The following is a 21,210-nucleotide window of genomic DNA, read 5'->3' as shown; positions in this document are numbered from 1 at the left end:
TTTATTATTTTAAGCATTTATACACAACATGAAGTATTATACAAATTCAGACACAAGACCATTAGAATAAGTGCAAAAACCACATTCATAACAATAAAACAATAAAAAAAACAGTACTGAAAAAAAAAGGGACACAATCATCGACTACAGTGAGGGATCAGTAGCAGAAAAGATTCCTCCATGAAATCTGACATCAAGTCATTCTTTTTGTTATTAATTAGAGACTTTTTCAAAGTTTCCATTTCTAATAAAAATAAATTACATTTTGGTATACACTTCGCAAACTTCTGTATATTAATAAAATATTTACCTTGTACGATGTAAAAATTACATCTCATAACAACATAAACAACAAACAACATATTCAAATGTTGTTGTTGTTGTTTTTTTTTTTCATTTCATTGCCCAAATAACACGTCACTAACATCAAACATCATATCAAAATTGAACCTTTCTTCTTTCACTTGAATATATAAAATTGATGATCATCTCTTTCAATGAATTTTCTAACACCTGTGGTGTTTCCGCTCAAAGGTGACCGCCATAGGAAATGAATGGATCACTCACTCACTCACTCACTCACTCACTCACTCACTCACTCACTCACTCACTCACTCACTCACACATTTCAGACTGAACAATGTCTTTTGCAGGTACACATCTCTTTTCCGTGCTTATGTGCCTATCCTCCTGCCTGATATCACAAGGAAACATAACTATTTTACGTTTTGTCAGTTTAGTGGCTAATTCAAACAAGTTTGGTCATACGAAAATGTAATTTTTTTTAAAGGAGGCGTGGCACTGAACCCAACCCCACCCCAAAACCCAGCCGTCACTGGGGATAAGCAAATTGTACTAAATTGTATGAATGAGAATTGCCGTAAGATGGCATTGAATCCTCCAACATGAATCAACTTCCTGATAGAACAATGTATCCTCACACAGACTGCAGGTGTCTGTTATGTGAACCCATCTGTGTGTCTTTCTTTCTTTCTTTCTTTCTTTCTTTCTTTCTTTCTTTCTTTCTTTCTTTCTTTCTTTCTTTCTTCGTTCAGCCTATCTCTGAGTCTAGCAGAAGCACTTTTAGCTTAGCTTAACATCAATTATTTTATTGCATTAGACCATTAGCATCTTGCAGAAAAATGACCAAAGTATAAATTGTGCTAGTTCTGTGTCCAAGCTCACCATATATACCCTCAGTCACTATTCCCTATATTAGCACACTAATATAGTCCAATTGAAGGACTGAATGAAAATTTGAGTACTCAATACGCAGGAACGTATACCGTTTAGTTTGTGCTTTGCTGGTTGATAAATCATTCAGATGGATTAAAATTTCAATTTCTTTAGTTATTTTAGCGAGCTGTCTGTAAGTAACGATTTTTCTATTTTGATTTCTGTCAGCTATTATTCATTTTGAAATACATTTTCAGTGCCTATTTGTATTTCCACTGCAGTTATTTTATGTCTAATTCTCTAAATTCATGTTAAACACTACTTTAAGACATTGTTCACAGCTAAAGAATGTTGAATAAAATTGGGCGGTAAACATTTTTTTTTTGTGTGTGCTCATATAAGAGCAGTTAAAACAGACCGGTCAATTTTGACCGGGAACACTAAAGTAAGGGGCGGGATGTGAACATGACACAAGAGTTAGGAGAGACATCACAGTTATAGAAAAGATGAGATAAGTCTTCTTCATGTATATTACAAAATGTGCAAGTATTGTCAACATCCATGAATTTAGATAAAGCTAAGCGTAAATTGTGTGAAGTATTTTAAAATGCACTTCTTTAACTTTATCTAAGAGGCAACATTTAAAGGAGGTTGACCAGGTAGCTTTCCAGTTAATATAAATCATTTTTGCATTTCAATAAAATTTTCCTGTGGGGGTTATTTTGTGTCTAGACTGCAACATTTGTCAAATTTTTTAATTATTATATGATGGGGAAAGTATGTCAAAACTGTCAATTGTCAAGTATGTCAAAACCGTTAATTCTGGGAGAATATTTAAAATGCAAATGTTTAATCTTTACAAGTCATTTCAACACACATCACTTTAAAGTGACTTCAAACAGATATATCGTAACATGTAATACACAATTAAGTAATGATTAACCAGTTTTAATAAGTTTAAATTATTAAACGTCATTTTACAGTGTACTTATAAAGCACATTTTAAAGTAATTAAATGCTAAATTATTGGTGAGTGTTCACTGTTCTGAAAGTGTAATATTAACTAACTGCAAATCTATCTATCTATCTATCTATCTATCTATCTATCTATCTATCTATCTATCTATCTATCTATCTATCTATCTATCTATCTATCTATCTATCTATCTATCTATCTATCTATCTATCTATCTATCTATCCATCCATCCATCCATCCATCCATCCATCCATCCATCCATCCATCCATCCATCCATCCATCCATCCATCCATCCATCCATCCATCCATCCATCCATCCATCCATCCATCCATCCATCCATCCATCCATTTTAATAACTATAAGTTCAAGTACAAACCCTTACATCTAATACATATAGTATTAGTGTTGATACATGACTAGTAACATAACAAACATACAAAAAAAAAAAAAAAAGAAGAAGGGGCGTGAGGGTCTTAATCAAGTAGTAGAAACGAGTCCAAGCCATGTGAAAGCGTTTGGGTATTTCTGTTTCTCCTGAAATAAGGAGATTCTACAAACATCTTTAGATCATTCCTCCATCCATTAAAGCAGGGCTTCACCTTTACAAATTTGCATCTATGAATGAAGTGTTTAGCTAAAATAATTAGGTTATTTATTAAAAGTCATCTATCTATCTATCTATCTATCTATCTATCTATCTATCTATCTATCTATCTATCTATCTATCTATCTATCTATCTATCTATCTATCTATCTATCTATCTATCTATCTATCTATCTATCTATCTATCTATCTATCTATCTATCTATCTATCTATCTATCTATCTATCTATCTAATATTTCCCATATATGGAAAAAATAAAAACAAATTTTTTCAATGCTTCACAGGCCTCTACTGCTCCAGACAGAAGAAGAAGGGGGAGGCAGGAAAATGAAACGGTTACTTTCTCAGGATGTGAGTTTTATTAGGTCCAGGCCTTTCTCCATCTGGTCTAGTGTAGCTGATCCGTTTAAAAATTAGTCAGGCATTGACCTCAGACACCTCCCCTCACTGGGGTCCTGACGGCAGGTTAACACAAATATGGATCCCATCAGACTAAAGCAGATCGGGTTTCCCTCCGTCGAGACCCCGCTAACTCACAGGAAAAGGTTAAGAAAAACATGAAATACAGACCTATAATGGGAAAATGTTCTCTCGGTCTGCTGTGCATGTGTGTGTGTGAGGGTGGTTTTCATGTGGTCTTATCTCTCTGACACAACAGACCCACAAAAGAGTGTCAGTTATCGCTTGTCATTGGTCTGAGATGAGAGTGTGTGACGGGGCAAATCCATCTCTAAAAGAGAAACGTCCTTGAGAAGCATGTTTTCTGCTTATATGTGCTCATCTGATACTGTTAATGACAGAGAAACTGGATATACAGTCAGACATACAGTCAGAATTATCCCCCCTTTGATTTTTATGTATTTTTTTTTTGTTTCTTTTTTAAATATTTCCTGAATTATGTTTAACTGAGCAATTAAATTTTCACATTATGTCTGATAATATTTTTTCTTCTGGAGAAAGTCTTGTATGTTTTATTTAGGCTAGAATAAAAGCAGTTTTTAATGTTTTAAAACCATTCTATGGTCAAAATTATTAGCCACTTTAAGCTATATATTTTTTCGACTGTCTACAGAACAAACCATTGTTATCCAATAACTTGCCTAATTACCCTAACCTGCCTAGTTAACCTAATTAACCTAGTTAAGCCTTTAAATGTCACTTTAAGCTGTATAGAAGTGTCTTGAAAAATATCTAGTCAAATATTATTTACTGTCATGGTGAAGATAAAATTAATCAGTTATTAGAGATAAGTTATTAAAACTATTATGTTTAGAAATGTGTTGAAAAAAATCTGCTCTCTGTTAAACAGAAAACGGGGAAAAAAATAAACAGGGGGGCTAATAATTCAGGGGGGTTAATAATTCTGACTTCAGTGGTATATCTGCTTATTGTATCTGGATCACATGACTGTGTAGAAATCAAAAAGAGGCTTATTTAGGCAGATTCACCTTTACTTTTGTACTAGGAATGTGAGTTCTACAATTACTCAAGAGCAATTCTTGTTTTAATTAATAATCAATCAATTGATCAATCATCAATCTAATAATGTGAGATGTGTCTGGTGCACTGGCACATTGTCAACAGCAGGGTGTGCAAATGACATCCAAAATGCAAAGATCCAGTGAAAAACAGGTCCCACTTTATATTACAGTATGTACTTGCATATAAATCATTTGGTACAATACACGCATTGTGTACTCATATTGTAACACTACTCCCACTAATTAACACTACTTGTACTTATTTAAACACACCTACATGTAAATATGTTTGTAATTACATCATAATTACACATTGACCCATTTTAGCTTACCCCTGTCTATCTATAAACCTGCCCATACCTCCTAAACTTACCCGCTTCTCACCTATATAGCATTGTGTTTATATTTTGTTTATCTATAGGGTAAGTGTTCTGTAACACAGTATATTTATTTATTTATTTATTTATTTATTTATTTATTTAAGTACACATTAGTTAAGGCTACTTAATATAAAGTGGGACCGGAAAATATCTTTACTGTAAATAAACTGGCCAACTAAATCAGAGATACCAAATATAAGTTCCAGGGAAAATTCAGTTTTTAATTGGGGATGAAAGAATGAGATACTATAAGAAGTGGCAAGTACCTAAATAATTAAAGGGCCCCTATTATGGCTTTATGAAAATGAGCTTTCATGCAGTGTGTAACACAGCTCTAACAGAATGAATACCTCCAGCTGACATTTAAACCTGAAAGTGCTCCGTGTTTAAAGTTATTGACTTCCAAAAAGAAAAAGTCGACTCAAAGTTTAATATGAATCGTCATTCAAACAGATCTTAAGCCATTTCGTTGTGAAGTGTGAATGAAATTTTTCCCACCTACTTGTTGCGGACTAGATCCAGAAAAAAACTTTGTTATTATTCACACATATACCCAGCCTGCTGCTGTTGCTTCAACATTCTTGATGAGTCGTGATGGGTGTTTTGTTTCTAACATGTGCTGAATGCAGTCGACCAATCACAACAGTCTGGGTCATCAGACCAATCACTGCAGATTAGCGTCATGCATAGAAGGGGTTTGAAAAAATGAATTGCCGAATGAATCATATGGGCGTCGTTGGGATAATTAGGTAAAAATAAATGCATATTATAAGACAACGATTGTGTTTTTGACCTTGCATGCATACAGTATCAGCCTGTTGTTGGAGACCCCCAAAACCCATGATGACCTTTTATAATGCATAATAAGGACACTTTAATTCATTCATTCATTTTCTTTTTGGCTTAGTCCCTTTATTAATCTGGGATTGTCACAGCGGAATGAACCGCCAACTTATCCAGCATATGTTTTATGCAGCGGATGCCCTTAGAGCTGCAACCCATCACTGGGAAACATCCATACACAATCATTCACACACATACACTATTTTAGCTTACCCAATTCACCTATACAGCATGTCTTTGGACTGTGGGGGAGACCAGAGCACCTGGAGGAAACCCACGCCAACACGGGGAGAACATGCAAATTCCACACAGAAACACCAACTGACCCAGCCAAGGCTCGAACCAGCGACCTTCTTGTGAGGCGACAGCACTACCCACTGCACCACCGCGTTTCCTTGGACGCTTTAATATTAATATAAAAAATGTATTTCATAATTATTTAATTTCAGAATATTTTCTTTAATATAAATCTATCACTCACAGAAGTCATTTCAATAAAATGGCTATAACAACAGTGAACTACTTAATTTAGAGTATATATTTACTGTATAAAATTACACTGATTTGAGTTGAGAATACTGAATGAATCCTTTAAATGAATAATTTAGTTCAAAACTGAATGTAAAATGAGGGTTTTTCAACACATTGTACATACATTCACAAACAATTAATCATTTGTTTAATATGTATATATATTTATTTAATCTCTTAGAACTCAAATTATCCAATGGAATGTAAGAAGAAGAAAAAAAAACTCAATTTTAAAGACATGGTTGTTCTTTGCATGGGCAAGATTTATCTAATTATATTTTGTGTTTATGCCTGTCACAATATCTATTTTTGTGTTGTATGATTTATTGCACCAAAATAAATTGTGATAAACGATGTTATTGTCATTTGAAGACCACGTTATGCCACTTATTATGTGATGCCAGAATGACAATGTAATATCACCACAATGCAAGTATACGCTTTCAAAGAACAGATAATATTTTATTCCTAAGAATATGTCATTTAATTATAGTCATTTTAACAATTTAATCATTAGGCATTGGAATCAGAATGTCCTAAATACATATTAATAAACGTTAATAAAAATGTGCAAGGTAAACAGTAACAGAGGCAGTGATATCTGCTTCCAGATCTATTTTCAGTTCTCAGACTCCGACATTAAAATATACTAAATTAATTCAAAGTAAATACTTATATTATATAAGTATATAATACTTATATTATATTGTATATACTTATAATATTTTTAACCATACTGACCATCATGTCACCTCCAATAGAGATAGAGATGTAGCACAATCAGCTTAATTGTTGCTAAATAGTTTTTTATGTATGGGCAATACTGTATATATTACATCACCAGAAATGACTGAGGCAATGTCCATGTGTTGTGTGATAAGTTGATAAAATTATTATTGTGACAGGCCTATTTGTCTTAAGTTTTAAAGTAGTTTTTGACTAAATATGTCATAATAACATAAAGCAATTGGCAAGAACTGAAATGATTAAAGTGCCTGTTTTATCACTTTTTGAAAATTACCTTTTCATGCAGTGTTGAAAAAAAAACTCATGATTGAGATTGAGAAAAAAGTCATGGTTGTTCTTTGCATATACAACAACATATCTATCATCTTCAAAAAACAAAAAACAAAAAAAAAAAAGCCTAAAAAGGCCCAAAAAGAGCCCAAAAAATAATAATATGAGCATCAACGGGCAAACTACTGTAGTCTCCAGCTCTCACAGGTTTGGGGAATTAACACGGCTGTTGCCCAAGGGTAGAGAGCCACAGTTAGCAGGAACACAGCCGGTAACACGAGCTGTCATAATCCACACTGCTCCCGAATCACACACACATGCACACACACACAGTTCTGTAGCCCCGCAGCAACACCATGTACTACACTTAACACAGGAGTCAAGGGTGGAGAGAAACAGGAAGACAGAGAAATTTTTCGTTTATGTTGTCTATAGTAGTTCTCTGCGTGCTTCAGCGTCTGTCTCACTGCGCTTCTCTTTTAGCTTTGTAATTATTCACTGCACTCTTCCTGAAATATTGTTTCCTGTAAAATGTCAACATTTTTAAAAAGAGATTTACTCAAAAAGCAACATTACAAAACCATCACTGACTTTGATTATGTTTTCTTTTGGATTTTTGACTAGTTTTAGGAGAAATATGGCAGCATAACATAAATAATAACTATTCCTTACCCATAACTAGGGCCAGAGAGAATCTGCCGACAGTTTTTGCTGTTTCTGCTGAGAATTTTGAAAAAAATGTGGATTTATGCAGAGTGATTTTCTGAGCATCAATACTAAATATGTGAAAAAAAAAAAACGTTTTATTAATACAACTTTTATTTAATGTTTAAAATGCAAATCCATTTTGATCCACCTATTTGGTAAACAAAGCAAGTCTCTCATTTAATAGATCTACTAAAAGACAGAACATATTATTTCACAAACTGTATTGTAAATAAATTATATGAACATTTTAATAGTCAATAATATTACTGGATTTAATTTATTATACTTATAATAATCTCCCTCTCTCTCTCTCTCTCTCTCTCTCTCTCTCCCTCTCTCTCCCTATATATATATATATATATATATATATATATATATATATATATATATATATATATATATATATATATATATATATATATATATATATATATATATAACTGAAGTCAGAATTATTAGCCCGCCTAAATTATTAGCCCCCCTTTTTCCCCCAATTTCTGTTTACCAAGTGTTTTCCAACACATTTCTAAGCATAATAGTTTTAATAACTCATTTCTAATAACTGATTTATTTTATCTTTGCCATGATGACAGTAAATAATATTTGACTAGATATTTTTCAAGAAACTTCTATACAGCTTAAAGTGACATTTAAAGGTTTAACTAGGTTAATTAGGTTAACTAGGCAGGTTAGGGTAATTAGGCAAGTTATTGTATAATGATGGTTTGTTCGGTGGACTATCGGGAAAAACATTGCTTAAAGTGGCTAATAATATTGACCTTAAAATGGTTCATAAAAAATTAGAAACTGCTTTTATTCTAGTCAAAATAAAACAAATAAGACTTTTTCCAGAAGAAAAAATATTATCAGACATACTGTGAAAAGTTCCTTGCTCTGGTAAACATCATTTTGGGAAATATTTAAAAAAGAAAAAAAAAAAACAACAAAGGGGGGCTAATAATTCTGACTTCAACTGTATATATGTATATATTTTCTATATATATATATTCGCTATATTTCTTCTTTATACAATCTCACAGCAATTCGTAACTTTTTGATTTAGTGGCTAATTCATATGAATTCGTACGATCTAATTCATACAATTTAGTACGATTTGCTCATGCCCCAATGACGGTTGGGTTTAGGGGTGGGGTTAGGTGCCACGCTTCCTTTTTAAAACTGTACAATTTTGTACGACTGAACTCGTACGAACTAGCCACTAAACTGACAAAACGTAAAATACTTACGTTTTCTCGTGAGATCAGGCTGTACATCCCTAATCCTACCCAATACCTAAATCACTACCTCACTAACTATTGATGAGAAGCTAATTAGGTGTTTATTGAGCTAAAAGTCAGTGGTTGGTTAAAAAAAAAAGGTAATGGTTGTTTAATAGGGTGAATTGTACATTAAAGTGTGACAAAATAAATAAAAACAGCATCTGTCACACTTTATAATAAGGTTAATATTGTTAATACAATTACAATTTTTCTCAGTCACTTTGGTCCATTTCTCAGATCTCAGAACATTATCAATTGCAGATGTCATGTTGATGAAAATGTATTATCCCCCCCCCCCCCCCCCCAACCACACACAAATTTAATCCATTGTTCATGTCATAAAACTTTAAATGCAAAATGGCTGAACAAGTTGTCATAATATTTTGTCATAATGCATTTTTCTAAACATTTTTATTAAACTTTTTTCTAAATCTGTCTACCAAATTTCTCCCAGGTAAATCTGACTTTTCTAATGAAGGTCTAAAAGGAGATTGTCTTATGTTCACATTTCTATTTTTGTTTTTACTTTGTGCTATGCAGTGCTGTATTTTCCTTTCTGTATCACAATGACATCATGTCACCAAATTACAGTACAAAAAATTGCTATAGTTTACACCAGAAGACCCCCCCAGAGTACACTGTAGTATTGACAACATGACTAAGTAATTTGACTGTCTTATCCATACACAATGACACAAGGACTCGTAATTCTGACGCCACTGACTTGTTCATTGATACAGAAATTTGGTTTTGAGAAGAACTAAGGATTTTGAGGAAGAGACTGGCTTTAGCAGGTAATCTATGGTGTTTTGCTATCTGTACACATTGTTTTGTTTTGAGAAATGAACTTACTGCTTTGCAAATTTCCATTCTGATCTGAGAAATCCCAAAGCGAAGTACCAAAGCGACAGATAAAAACTATGTAATAATAATAACATGAACTAATACTGAACAATACCTGTATAGTATTTATAAATAAAGCATAGTTTAACATTTTCTTTATTAATGTTCTGCATTTACTAATGCATTATTAAAATCCAAATTCATGCTTGTTAACTTTAGTTAACGTACTGTAATGGACAACTATATTAAATTAAATAACTAACATTAACAGAGATGAATACATACTGTAATAAAAGTATTGTTCATAGTTTGTTCATGTAAGTAAATACATTAAACAATACAACCTTATTGTAAAGTGTTACCAAAGTATGTTATCGCCAAGGCTTATTTATTAACACTTTATATTGTCACAATTCATGCTGTTAACAAACCATTAACTAAGACTATAACCTCAACAAACTACTAATTAGCAGCTTATTAATTGTTATTAAGTTAGAAGTTTTTGTATTGGGTAGGATTAAGGATGTAGAACAAGATCATACTTTATAACTACTAACAAACTGTTGATATCTTAATAATAGGGAGGTAAAAAACAGCTGACAAACATTCTGACAAACTAAAGTGTTACCGCTTATATGACTACAAAACAAATCATTATGCCTATTTATTAATTATAAAAATGTTAAAATGTATGACACACTGATGGAAAATCAATTTATTTTGAACAGTTGTCTCATTTGATCAAACTAATGTTTAATGTATCCATGTTGAGTAATTGTGTTTCATAATATAATATAATATAATGTAATATAATATAATATAATATAATATAATATAATATAATATAATATAATATAATATAATATAATATAATATAATTTAATATAATATAAGATAATTAATATATTATAATATATTATAGCATAACATAATATAACATAACATATAAGGTAATGTAATATAATATAATATACTATACTATAATATAATATAATACAATAATATAATATAATATAATATAATATAATATAATATAATACCCCTTCCACACAAAACTGTTCATAAAATGGAATGCAAAATAGCAAATACGATAAAAAAGTACCACAAAAAATGCTCAGTTGTTGACGCCGGTCGTTCATAGTTTGAATACATTTTATTTCTCATTATAAGTACAGTTCAGTAGTTACAAAACAAAGCATCTGCCATGAGGATACAGCAACCAAATGAAACTCATACAGTCCACAAGACAGCTCAGAGGTGTGGAATGCTCATATATTAGTCCAGAACGACTGAAAGAGAGATTATACTACACAGAGGAGGGAGCCAGAGCTGTGCTGTGCTCATCTAGAACCAGTGTATATAGGGATCAGTCAAGACATCAATCCTATCCCTGGCCTTTACCTTAACGTAGCCTGTACTAGTTCACCCAAACTAGTTCACAAAACAGCTTCACTTTGAGACATCTTTTTTTGTTTGTTTTCTTCTTAAATGGTAGCATTTACAAAAGGACGTATCCTTGCATGAAAACTATTAAAACGAATTCAATTTTTAGAGATGCGCTTCTTTTTTTGCAAGGAAGACAACTAAAGAAAATGAGCGTTTCGGAGTCTACACACAACAAGGGGAGGATTGATTCTCAAAGATGACCATCATAAAGATGAGATAGTTTGAACTACACAGACCAAATCAGCAGAGTTCACAAAAATAAAAGAAAAGAAGAAAAAGAATAGAGAGAATATCAGTTCACAACGTCAAGGGACGCACAAACACGCACGCACACACGCACCTTCATTTTCCATTAGCGATCTGCGTACTGTATAGACTGGTTTTTCATTTACTATCACAGTGCAAAATACTTGGGGGTGGGGGTGGGGGGGGACCTCAGTTTTGTATTTGCTTGCATGAGGCGCGGGTATATATTTATATATATCGTATGGATTTATATGCTTGCAGCAACAGAAGAAGATTGTCAATCTTTCTCTCTTTTTTTCCTTTTCTTTTAATGTTATTGGTATTTTACAAAGGTGAAAGGCAAAACAAAAAAATTACAGTACTAGAGAAGAAAACTCCAATCTAATACATACACTCTAAAACAGCTAGCTTTGTAAATGCAACAACGCATGACTGTATCTATGGCTAGACAATACTTGCTTCTTGTTTGCTTTTTTTTCTTTCTTTTTTTTTCTTTAATAATTGAATACATCAAACCATTTCAGTAGTCAGTAACACTTTTGCAACACTGATTGGTGGCAGTATATTACAAACACAATCTCATAACCAGAGTACTTGAAGTGAGCAAGACTGAGATCAAAGCATGTAAGGGTTAAGGGCCGCGTTTCTGTTTGATTTCCTGCACATTCACAGTCTCCGTGGCTCGTGCCGTTTCATCAGACACGCTCGGTGTAAACTAGTTCTTCTGTCACCTCGGCTGGTTTTTCGTCTCGAATGCTACAGCGTCCTCTTTGTTTGTTTGTTTTTGGAACGTCTCACAGACACATCAGGAGAACAAATTGTGTAAAAGGCGCAGCTTCCCTTTATTTTCTTTTCATTTTTTTAAACGCAGTGTTGACGCTTCCTGAAAGTACTGGATTGTCATTCGTCCGCTTTGACGTCCAGGCACTGACTGCTGAGAGAGTGTGCGGAGGTTTCAACGAGAGCGTGTGTGTGTGTGCTTGGTCCAAAAGTCCAGAGGAACGTTTTTTTAGGAAGCCTCAGACAAATAACACTGGTGAAGTTTCAGTGGGCAGTGAGAAACACCAACAGAAAGAGAGAGAGAAAGAGAGCGCGAGTTACTCGCTCTCTCATTCTGAAACTGGCAACTGGCTGCCATCTTGGTTCAAGGAATGTGTTGGGACAAGCACTTCAAAGTTTCCTCACTAAGTCAAAAAAAAAAAAGCATTTAAAAACACAGAAAGTATTTATCAGCTACACAAGGGAGGATTCAAGACACGTAAAACACAGGAAGCCAAAAAAATGTTTGTTTTTTTTCTTTCCTTGTTTCCAGCTCGCTAAACAAATCTTCTTCCCCTCATCCAGCGAGAACGCCTCTGTAGGAAACCATCGGAGCCGTCCCATTTATAAGTCTCTTATGTTAAATAATGCTTTTGATAAGATACTGTCCTTCATAGTCACAATCCTGGTCCTGGTTTTGGGTGTCGCCTGCTCTTGGCCGCTCAGTCCAGTAGGGGGAGGTGATGTTAGTTTCTGATTAGTCCTGCATCTCTGTGTCAGTTAGGCTATGTTCAGGGGTAAGAGCAGGACCGAACCTTCGGGACGCCTCTTCTTCCGCCCACAGATGAACTATGGTTAAGAGAACAAACGCAGATTAACACCACGGCCTGTTTCTTTCCTTTCTCTCTCTCTTTCTTTCACACAAATGCATACAACTTGTGACAGACCATTATTATCAGGAAAAAAGGAAGTCAAACCATATTATTACGTCTGATGTCATTTATTTTAAATTATCATCTCTGATTTCTGCTAACACTTCAAGGACGTTGAATTCAAAGAACATTATTAGCCTGTGATAATGACTCTGATGACATAAAAACAGGACTTCAGGTCCACTTAAGTATTAGCAAAATGTAAATTCTTTGATGCCTTTGAACAACAAAGGGTTTTGAACAATTACGATTAAACATTTTGCTTTTGGTCACTTAATTATAATTTCAAAGCAGTTATTATGAGGGGGGGGGGGGGGATATCATTTTTGGGTGCATTTGGAGGGAAATATGTGTGTGTACTGTATGCGTTTAAATGTTGGCTATTATTCTTTCTATTCGGATGTACTGATAACCTCTAATGGCACTAAGGAAAACACATCTTGAGAATTATTAGAAAAAACATTAGATATGCGAGCTGGGTAATTTGAATACTTTCAGACTTCTTCCAGCTCTAATATGAGGATATATTAATATATAATGTCTTCTAATATAAAGACAATAACTCTCTGAACATTGCACTTGTGCAATTACTGCTGAAGTTTGAATCTGGTGAAAATGCTTACAGCTTTTTTTCCCTCTCTCTTCCTATTTATGTGCTCTCGCCGTTTGAACTAAATAATATAAATGTTGTTTAATTCCCTCTACAACCCCTAAGAAAATTATTTGGCAATAAAATCTACAGAGTGCATTTCCGAGTCGTGTTCTTTTAAAGTGCCTCTATGAAAATGACAAAATGAAATTAAAACATGCATTTATTTGAGTGTGCTCTCGCAAGAAATGTTATGGAAATGAAACGAGGAGTCAGTTCCCTGCTAATAATGGAATAAAACATCGTCATTTAGATTTGCCAAAGAGCAATAACGCTGACGCCCACTCGCTTTGCATTATGCGCACAACTCAGATGTGATCTTCTTTAACAGACACACTTTCCACTCAGATGTCAGACGCCTCTCAAATTGATGATAGAGATTAAGAAAACAAAGTGACCTCTTTTGTGTCATGTCACACAATATTCTTGCATAAATAAACAAAACGGGCACTGCTCGCAAATTCAGAAATCGCTGAATATAATAATAGTATTAAATATTTGTGTATGTGTGTTTGTTTTTATTATGCTTTATGTATTTACTTTTATTCTTTTATTTGACATCTGATTAATAAATGACCAATGCATTTTAAGCTAGTTTAATAATATTTTATGATATATATATTGTAATCAGGGTGTGAATTACAGAGGGGTTTATGGGGGATCTGACCCCCCTAATTAACAATTGATCCCCCGTGAAGGACATCAAAACAAGATGTATATGGGGTCTACCCATTAAAAGATGCTAAATAGTTTACTCTCATCTGTATCTTAAATAATATTAATAACTAAAATAATTGATAACTTACATGCAGTTAAAGTCAGAATTATTACCCCCCCCCCCTTTATTTTTCCCCCAATTTCTGTTTAACGGAGAGATTTTTTTCAGCACATTTCTAGACATAATAGTTTTAATAACTCATTTCTAATAACTGATTTATTTGATCTTTGCCATGATGACAGTAAATATTATTTGACTAGATATTTTTCAAGACACTTCTATACAGCTTAAGTGACATTAAAAGGCTTAACTAGGTTAATTAGGTTAACTAGGCAGGTTAGGGTAATTAGGCAAGTTATTGTATAAAACAAACGATGGTTTGTTCTGTAGACAGTCGAAAAAAAAATACTTTAAAAGGGCTAATAATCTTGACTTCAAAATGGTTTTTAAAAATTAAAAACTGCTTTTATTCTAGCCAAAATAAAACAAATAAGACTTTCTCCAGAAGAAAAAAAATTATCAGCCATACTGTGAAAATTTACTTGCTCTGTTAAACATCATTTGGGAAATATTTAAAAAGGAAAAATCAATGGGGGGCTAATAATTCTGACTTCAACTGTATACATTTGCCCACCCCTATATTGGTTCATACCATTATGAATGCATGTTTTGACCAAAATTATTAATTCAGAGGTTGGAAACCGGCAAATCTAGAGCACCGACAGACAGAGCAAGTGTTCACAAAACATGTATCTTGTAAAATAGGCATTTGTAGGTGTAAAACTATATGCATGCATTTTATTATACACTTGCTCGCACATGAAAGCCAAACACTTAAATAAAAAATACACCCAGTCTTTCATGGTCAGCAATTAATAGGTGCAGAAATGCAAACCGTTTATTTAATATCACAAATGTCATTGAGAACCACTCAATATGCCTCAAAACACTGAAAACATGAGAACAAGTTTGATTAAAAACTTAGTTGTGATTGAATTAAATATATACATTTGGTTCACTGAGGAATATTATTGAACATAATCGAAAAACTTGACCCTCCTGATCATCAATGTATAATTCGCACCCTGATTACAATATTTTTTAATAGTTAGCCATAATGTGTTTTTCCCTGCATCATGTAGATATTGTATTTGCATATCTAAGAACGTAATATTGCTGCTTTGATCATCTCATATTTAGACTGATACCAAGTATTGTTTGTTACAAATGCTATAAAAATAAATGCACTTTTTCTAGTTAAAAAAGTGTTTCAACAGGATTGAAAGAGTGCAGTGAGAGTAGACCATGTGATTTTAACATGTCTGCACCCCATTACATATTTAGAAACAATAATTATAATATTACAACACTGTAAAACCCAAAAGTGAACTTTATCAACTGAAATGAGTATAGTTAACTTAAAATTGACTGAAAGTTCATTCTACTCATTTGAAAAGAGTTTTGACCTCAGTGTAATGAGTTGAATACCTTATTATTTTAACTTAAAGTAACTCAAATAGTTTGTAGCAATCGGTTTCCTCAAACGGTTTGAGTTACCTTAACTTATAGGGTTTTACAGTACTCAGTTGGTTTGAGTTCTCTTCATTTCATGGGTTTTACTGTGCTCAAATTGCTTCATTTACTCAAATGGATTAAGTTCACAGTACTTACTAGGATTAGTTTTTGAACTTAAATGGTCTGTTGCAATCGGTTTCCTCAAACAGTTTGAGTTACCTTAACTTTTTGAGTTTTACAGTTTAATACTACTATTAATAATTTATTCATTCATTTTTTCTTTGGCTTAGTCCCTTATTTATTAGGGGACACCACAGCGGAATGAACCGCCACTACTAATAATATAATAAAATACATTTCATGTGTACATTATTAAAACTATATTACACACACATTCGAACACAAAATCATTAGTCCTCTTGTGCATTTCTTATGTTTTTTTATAATAATTCCCTAGTGATGTTTACTATTACTTTTTTATTTCTAATAGTTTGGGTGAAAATAATGCAGTTTTAATTCATATTTTTTAGACCAATAGTATTAGCCATATTTATTTATATATTATTTATTTATTTATTAAAAAAAACAACTGTTTTCCAGTAACACTTAATTAAATGAATAACTTGCTTAAGTCTTTTACATGCACTTTAAGCTGAATACTAAGATACTGCAAAATATTATGTATTGTCATTAGGCAAAAGAAACTAATTATTAGAAATTAGCTATTGAAACTATCATGTTTAAAAGATTTAAAAGGAAAGCTAATAATTTTGATTCATACTATATGACTTAAAAAATAGAAGTAAACCCCTCACAAATCTATCTTTTAAATTCATATGTTTAATAGAAAGCTACACAATATTATATTTGTGCATATACATTAGATTATTCAGTACTGATGTTATAGAAAAATATTACATACAAATTTAAAAAAAAGAGGAAAAATCAAGAGAAGGGAATTTTTTTTTTAATTGTTGAAATTTTGTAGATTGTAATTTATTTGCAACAATTAGATTGAATTTAATTGTATTATCTTTCAATTTCTAAGTATGTTTGGTGACTAAAATATAATTTTAATAAATATATCAGTTTAATAAATCTGTTTTGTTTAAATGCACCAAAATACATTGCCTATATTCACAGAGAAATGGATACAAATATTCATCTTCAAAATGGGTTTTACTTAATTATGCTGAGCACTGTATATAGGCACAACTTTATAATTATATAGTTATAATAAACTTGCAGTAGAAGCAAAGCCACACATTTCTATAATAAGCACTGAAGACTGAGCGTATACAGTACACAGTTTGTCCAGGAGATGGCAGTGTAAGCCTCTGAATTAGCCATCCCACCAGCTGCATGCTGGAAATAAGATCTTGTTACTCAATGTCATTTTCCTTTAACCTGCTGATATTTCACATTAATCTACAGATAAAGTGGTAGTTATTTATCAAATCAGAAGTGATTGGCAGTGTTTTTAAAGACTATACAGCGGTCACGGCTATACAGCTGCCTGTTAGCATTTTTGTGTGCGTCCGTGAGGAAATGAAGATAATCATACCCATAATGATAATAAATTATGTTCTCGAGTTTTAAAAACGCCTGGTCTCCCAGGGGCCAGTGCTCTTCGTGACTTCCTCTTAAAGAAAGTTCTGGTAATGAGTTACAGATTCCGCCCCATATTTGATTTTCACTCTTCATTAACTAAGCCACCTGGAATGTTATTATTTAAGGACGCCATTTCTTTTCCCCAAACAACTGCCACTGCGATCTGGAGACTAGCGCACCGACTTTATGATCCTCACAACTTTTTCCTCCTCCTGTTCTGATCAATTTTGAAGCCTCCCTGTCCACATGTGGAGCGATTGCTTAATTATTTCGCCAGCGTAGAAATCTTCATCATAGTCTGGCCTGTCAAATTATGTTATCGGTGCATTTTCTCATCATTTGTATAATGTGTCTTTGTTAACCAAACATCAGTTTTCCTTGCCATGATCACAGCCCTAAATAAAAAAGCTAAATTATTTGTGCGCCATCAACGTTTTTATTACACCACCTTAGACCTTAAAGGGATAGTTCACCCAAAAATGAAAATTCTCCCTTTACATGTTTAAAATTTGACTTTCTTTCTTCTGTTAAACACCAAAGAAGATATTTTGAGGAAAGCTAAAAACCTGTAACCATTGACTTCCATTGTAGGAAAAACAAATACTATGGAATGTCAATGGTTACAGGTTTTTAGCTTTCTTCAAAATATCTTCTCTTGTGTTTAACAGAATAAAGAGGTTTGAAACCACTTGAGAGTGAATAAACAGTGAGCAAGCATTAATTTTTGGGTGAATTATCTCTTTAAAGGAAAACCAAATTGTAAAGGTGATAAAAACATTATATCCCATCCATCCATCCATCCATCTATCCATCCATCAATCCATCCATCCATCCATACAAACTAAATAAAATCCAAAACACGACGCCCTCTACTGCTCAAGCACGATAATACACTCTCACAGCGAGACAAGAGAGGGCCCTGGAAAGTAATACAAGACATATGGTAAGAGGACACATAGCTCCAGGATCCATCTTATGTTAATACAAGTGTCATGCTTAACAGAATGGCTAAATGAAAAGGCAGACAGAACAATAGCACAGCACAAGGCTGGAAGCGAGCTCAGTTAACAAGGGCCAGCACACTTGGGGAAGAGCGAGGCTGTGTGGAGTCAAAGTCCTGACATTTCCTAACTGCTTCTTATTATTCCCGGACCACAGAGTTAAGGCGAAGCGCGCTCCCATCTAAAACACAGGGCCGCTTTATACTCCGACCTCCCTCAGGTATTCTATTTTTACCATGAAATCTACTTAGTGTATATTTGTGTTTCAAAGACCCGCTCGTTTTAGGTTTCCTGAGAACAGGGACTGTTTAATTGGAGGAAAATGTGAGGATATGAATTTACAAATGTTTGAAATACATGTTTGAAGGGATAGTTTTATGATTAGATTAACATTCTGTCATCATTTACCCACCATTTCTTAAAGCAAATTCCTGGACTGTATTATTATTTCTAAAAATAGTGTAAACTTGTAATCATTGACTTCTTTTGAAGAACGATTAAACCTTAAATAACTCTTTTGCACAATCTTAAACCTTAAATACCTTGCTTGCACAATATCCTGCACAACATTGTTCAGTCTCAGTATTAGCCTGTCTTATGTGTATTGTTAAGTATCTTAGTATATTTAGTTAAATATCTTAGTATATATATTTTTAAATAAAATAGCTTAGTCTTATGTTCAGTGATTTGTTTGTATTTATGATTAATTTATGTAGCACCGTTGTCCTGCGAGACATGACATTTCGTTCCTCTGTATGTCCACACATGTAGTGGAATGACAATAAAACTCGACTTGACTTCTATAGTATTTGTTTGTCAAGTCAGTGGCTACAGGTTTCTAACATTTTTCAAAATATCTTCAAAATACTCTACCGTCTTGCGTTTAACAGAAAAAAAAAAAGAAACTCAAAAAGATGTGGGACCACCTAAGGGGTCAGTACATGCTGAGTACATTTTTATTTTTGAGTGAACTATCCCTTTAAGCAATGGGATAATGCAAAACATGTATTATGTAAAAAGAACTTTTATTTTGCTCATGGTCTACGACTGATATTTTTACCACATAAAAACCATTTAACCACAGTGGTTAAAGGTTTCTACAAATTTTCTTCTTGTATTATTTTTCTTTTTTTTTTCAAACTTGTAAAGATCTGAGACATGAAGGGTGAGTAAATGGTGAGTATATTTTTTTGTTTGTTTGTTTTAGGGCGAATTATCCCTTTAAATAATTGGATGAGACAAAACATGTAATATGGAAAAGAAAAAGAGCACATTTATTTTGTTCATGGTCTCCGACTGATATTTCTACCACATTAATATCACTACCAAGTGCTTAGTTTATCAGTAATATCCAGCTTAGTTGTTCAAAATTCTTTGAGTTACTTGTTTCAGATGAACACACAATAAGTTATTTTAAAACATAGTGAAAAGTAATAAATAGTTTTTATTATTCTTTAAGACAGTGGTTAAGTGTTTCTTCAAATTATCTTCTTGTATTATTTTAATTTTTTCCAAACTTGTAAAGATCTGGGACTGAGGGTCAGTAAATGGCGAGTAAATTTTAGTTTTTGGACGAATTATCCCTTTAAGCAATTGGATAATGCCAAACATGTATTATGGAAAAGGAACAGAGATCATTTAATTTTGCTCATGGTCTCCAAATGATATTTTTACCACATTTCATCGCTACCAAGTGCTTAGTTCATCAGTAATATCCTGCGTAGTTGTTCAAAACCTCATTGTCTTACTTTTCTTCTGTTGAACACAAAATAAATGATGTGAAACTTGTAACCATTTACTTGCATAGTATTTATCATTTCTTAAGTCAGTGGTTAAAGTTTCAAACATTTTTCAAAAGATCTTCAAATTATCTTCTTGTATTAATTAATTTTCTTTTCAACATAAAAATGTAACTTAAAAAGACCCGAGGGTCAGTAAATGGTGAGTATTTTTTATTTTTGTTTGTTTTTGGGCGAATTATCCCTTTAAATAGTTGGCTGAGGCAAAACGTGTATTATGGAAAAGAAAAAGAGAACATTTATTTTGCACATGGCCCCCGACTGATATTTTTACCACATTTCATTGCTACCAAGAGCTTAGTGCATCAGTAATATCGTGCCTACCTGTTCAAAACCTCATTGACTTACTTTTCTTCTGTTGAACACAAAATAAATTACGTGAAACTTGTAACCATTTACTTCCATAGTATTTATCATTTCTTAAGTCAGTGGTTAAAGGTTTCAAACATTTTTCAAAATATCTTCAAATTATCTTCTTCTTTTTTTCAACATAATAATGAAGCTTAAAAAGACCTGAGGGTCAGTAAATGGTGAGTACATATGTGTTTTTGGATGAATTAAGCCTTTAAATAATTGGATGAGGCAAAACATGTATTCTGGAAATGGAAGAGAGAACATTTATTTTGTGCATGGCCCCCGACTGATAGTTTTTACCACATTACATCGCTACCAAGTGCTTAGTTCATCAGTA

General features: G+C 33.0%; 1 protein-coding gene across 5 annotated transcripts in view; it reads right to left on the bottom strand.

The window, feature by feature from the left end:
• znf536 (zinc finger protein 536) overlaps positions 1–21,210 on the bottom strand; it is a 303,464-nt gene that overhangs the window by 21,238 nt on the left and 261,016 nt on the right. The window contains exon 8 of one of the 5 annotated variants that reach the window (XM_056461999.1): positions 10,978–13,143. The exons of the other annotated variants lie outside the window; for them this stretch is intronic. Within the exon in view, the coding sequence (XP_056317974.1) occupies positions 13,052–13,143 (92 nt within the window). The 3' untranslated portion in view covers positions 10,978–13,051. Of the gene's footprint in view, positions 1–10,977; positions 13,144–21,210 lie in introns of those variants that run through there. 5 annotated transcript variants of the gene reach the window in all.

This window comes from Danio aesculapii, chromosome 7 (assembly GCF_903798145.1).
Source record: "Danio aesculapii chromosome 7, fDanAes4.1, whole genome shotgun sequence".
Classification (NCBI taxonomy): domain Eukaryota; kingdom Metazoa; phylum Chordata; class Actinopteri; order Cypriniformes; family Danionidae; genus Danio; species Danio aesculapii.
Note: the sequence above shows the minus strand (reverse complement) of the source record. Positions and strands in the feature narration are given on the sequence as shown.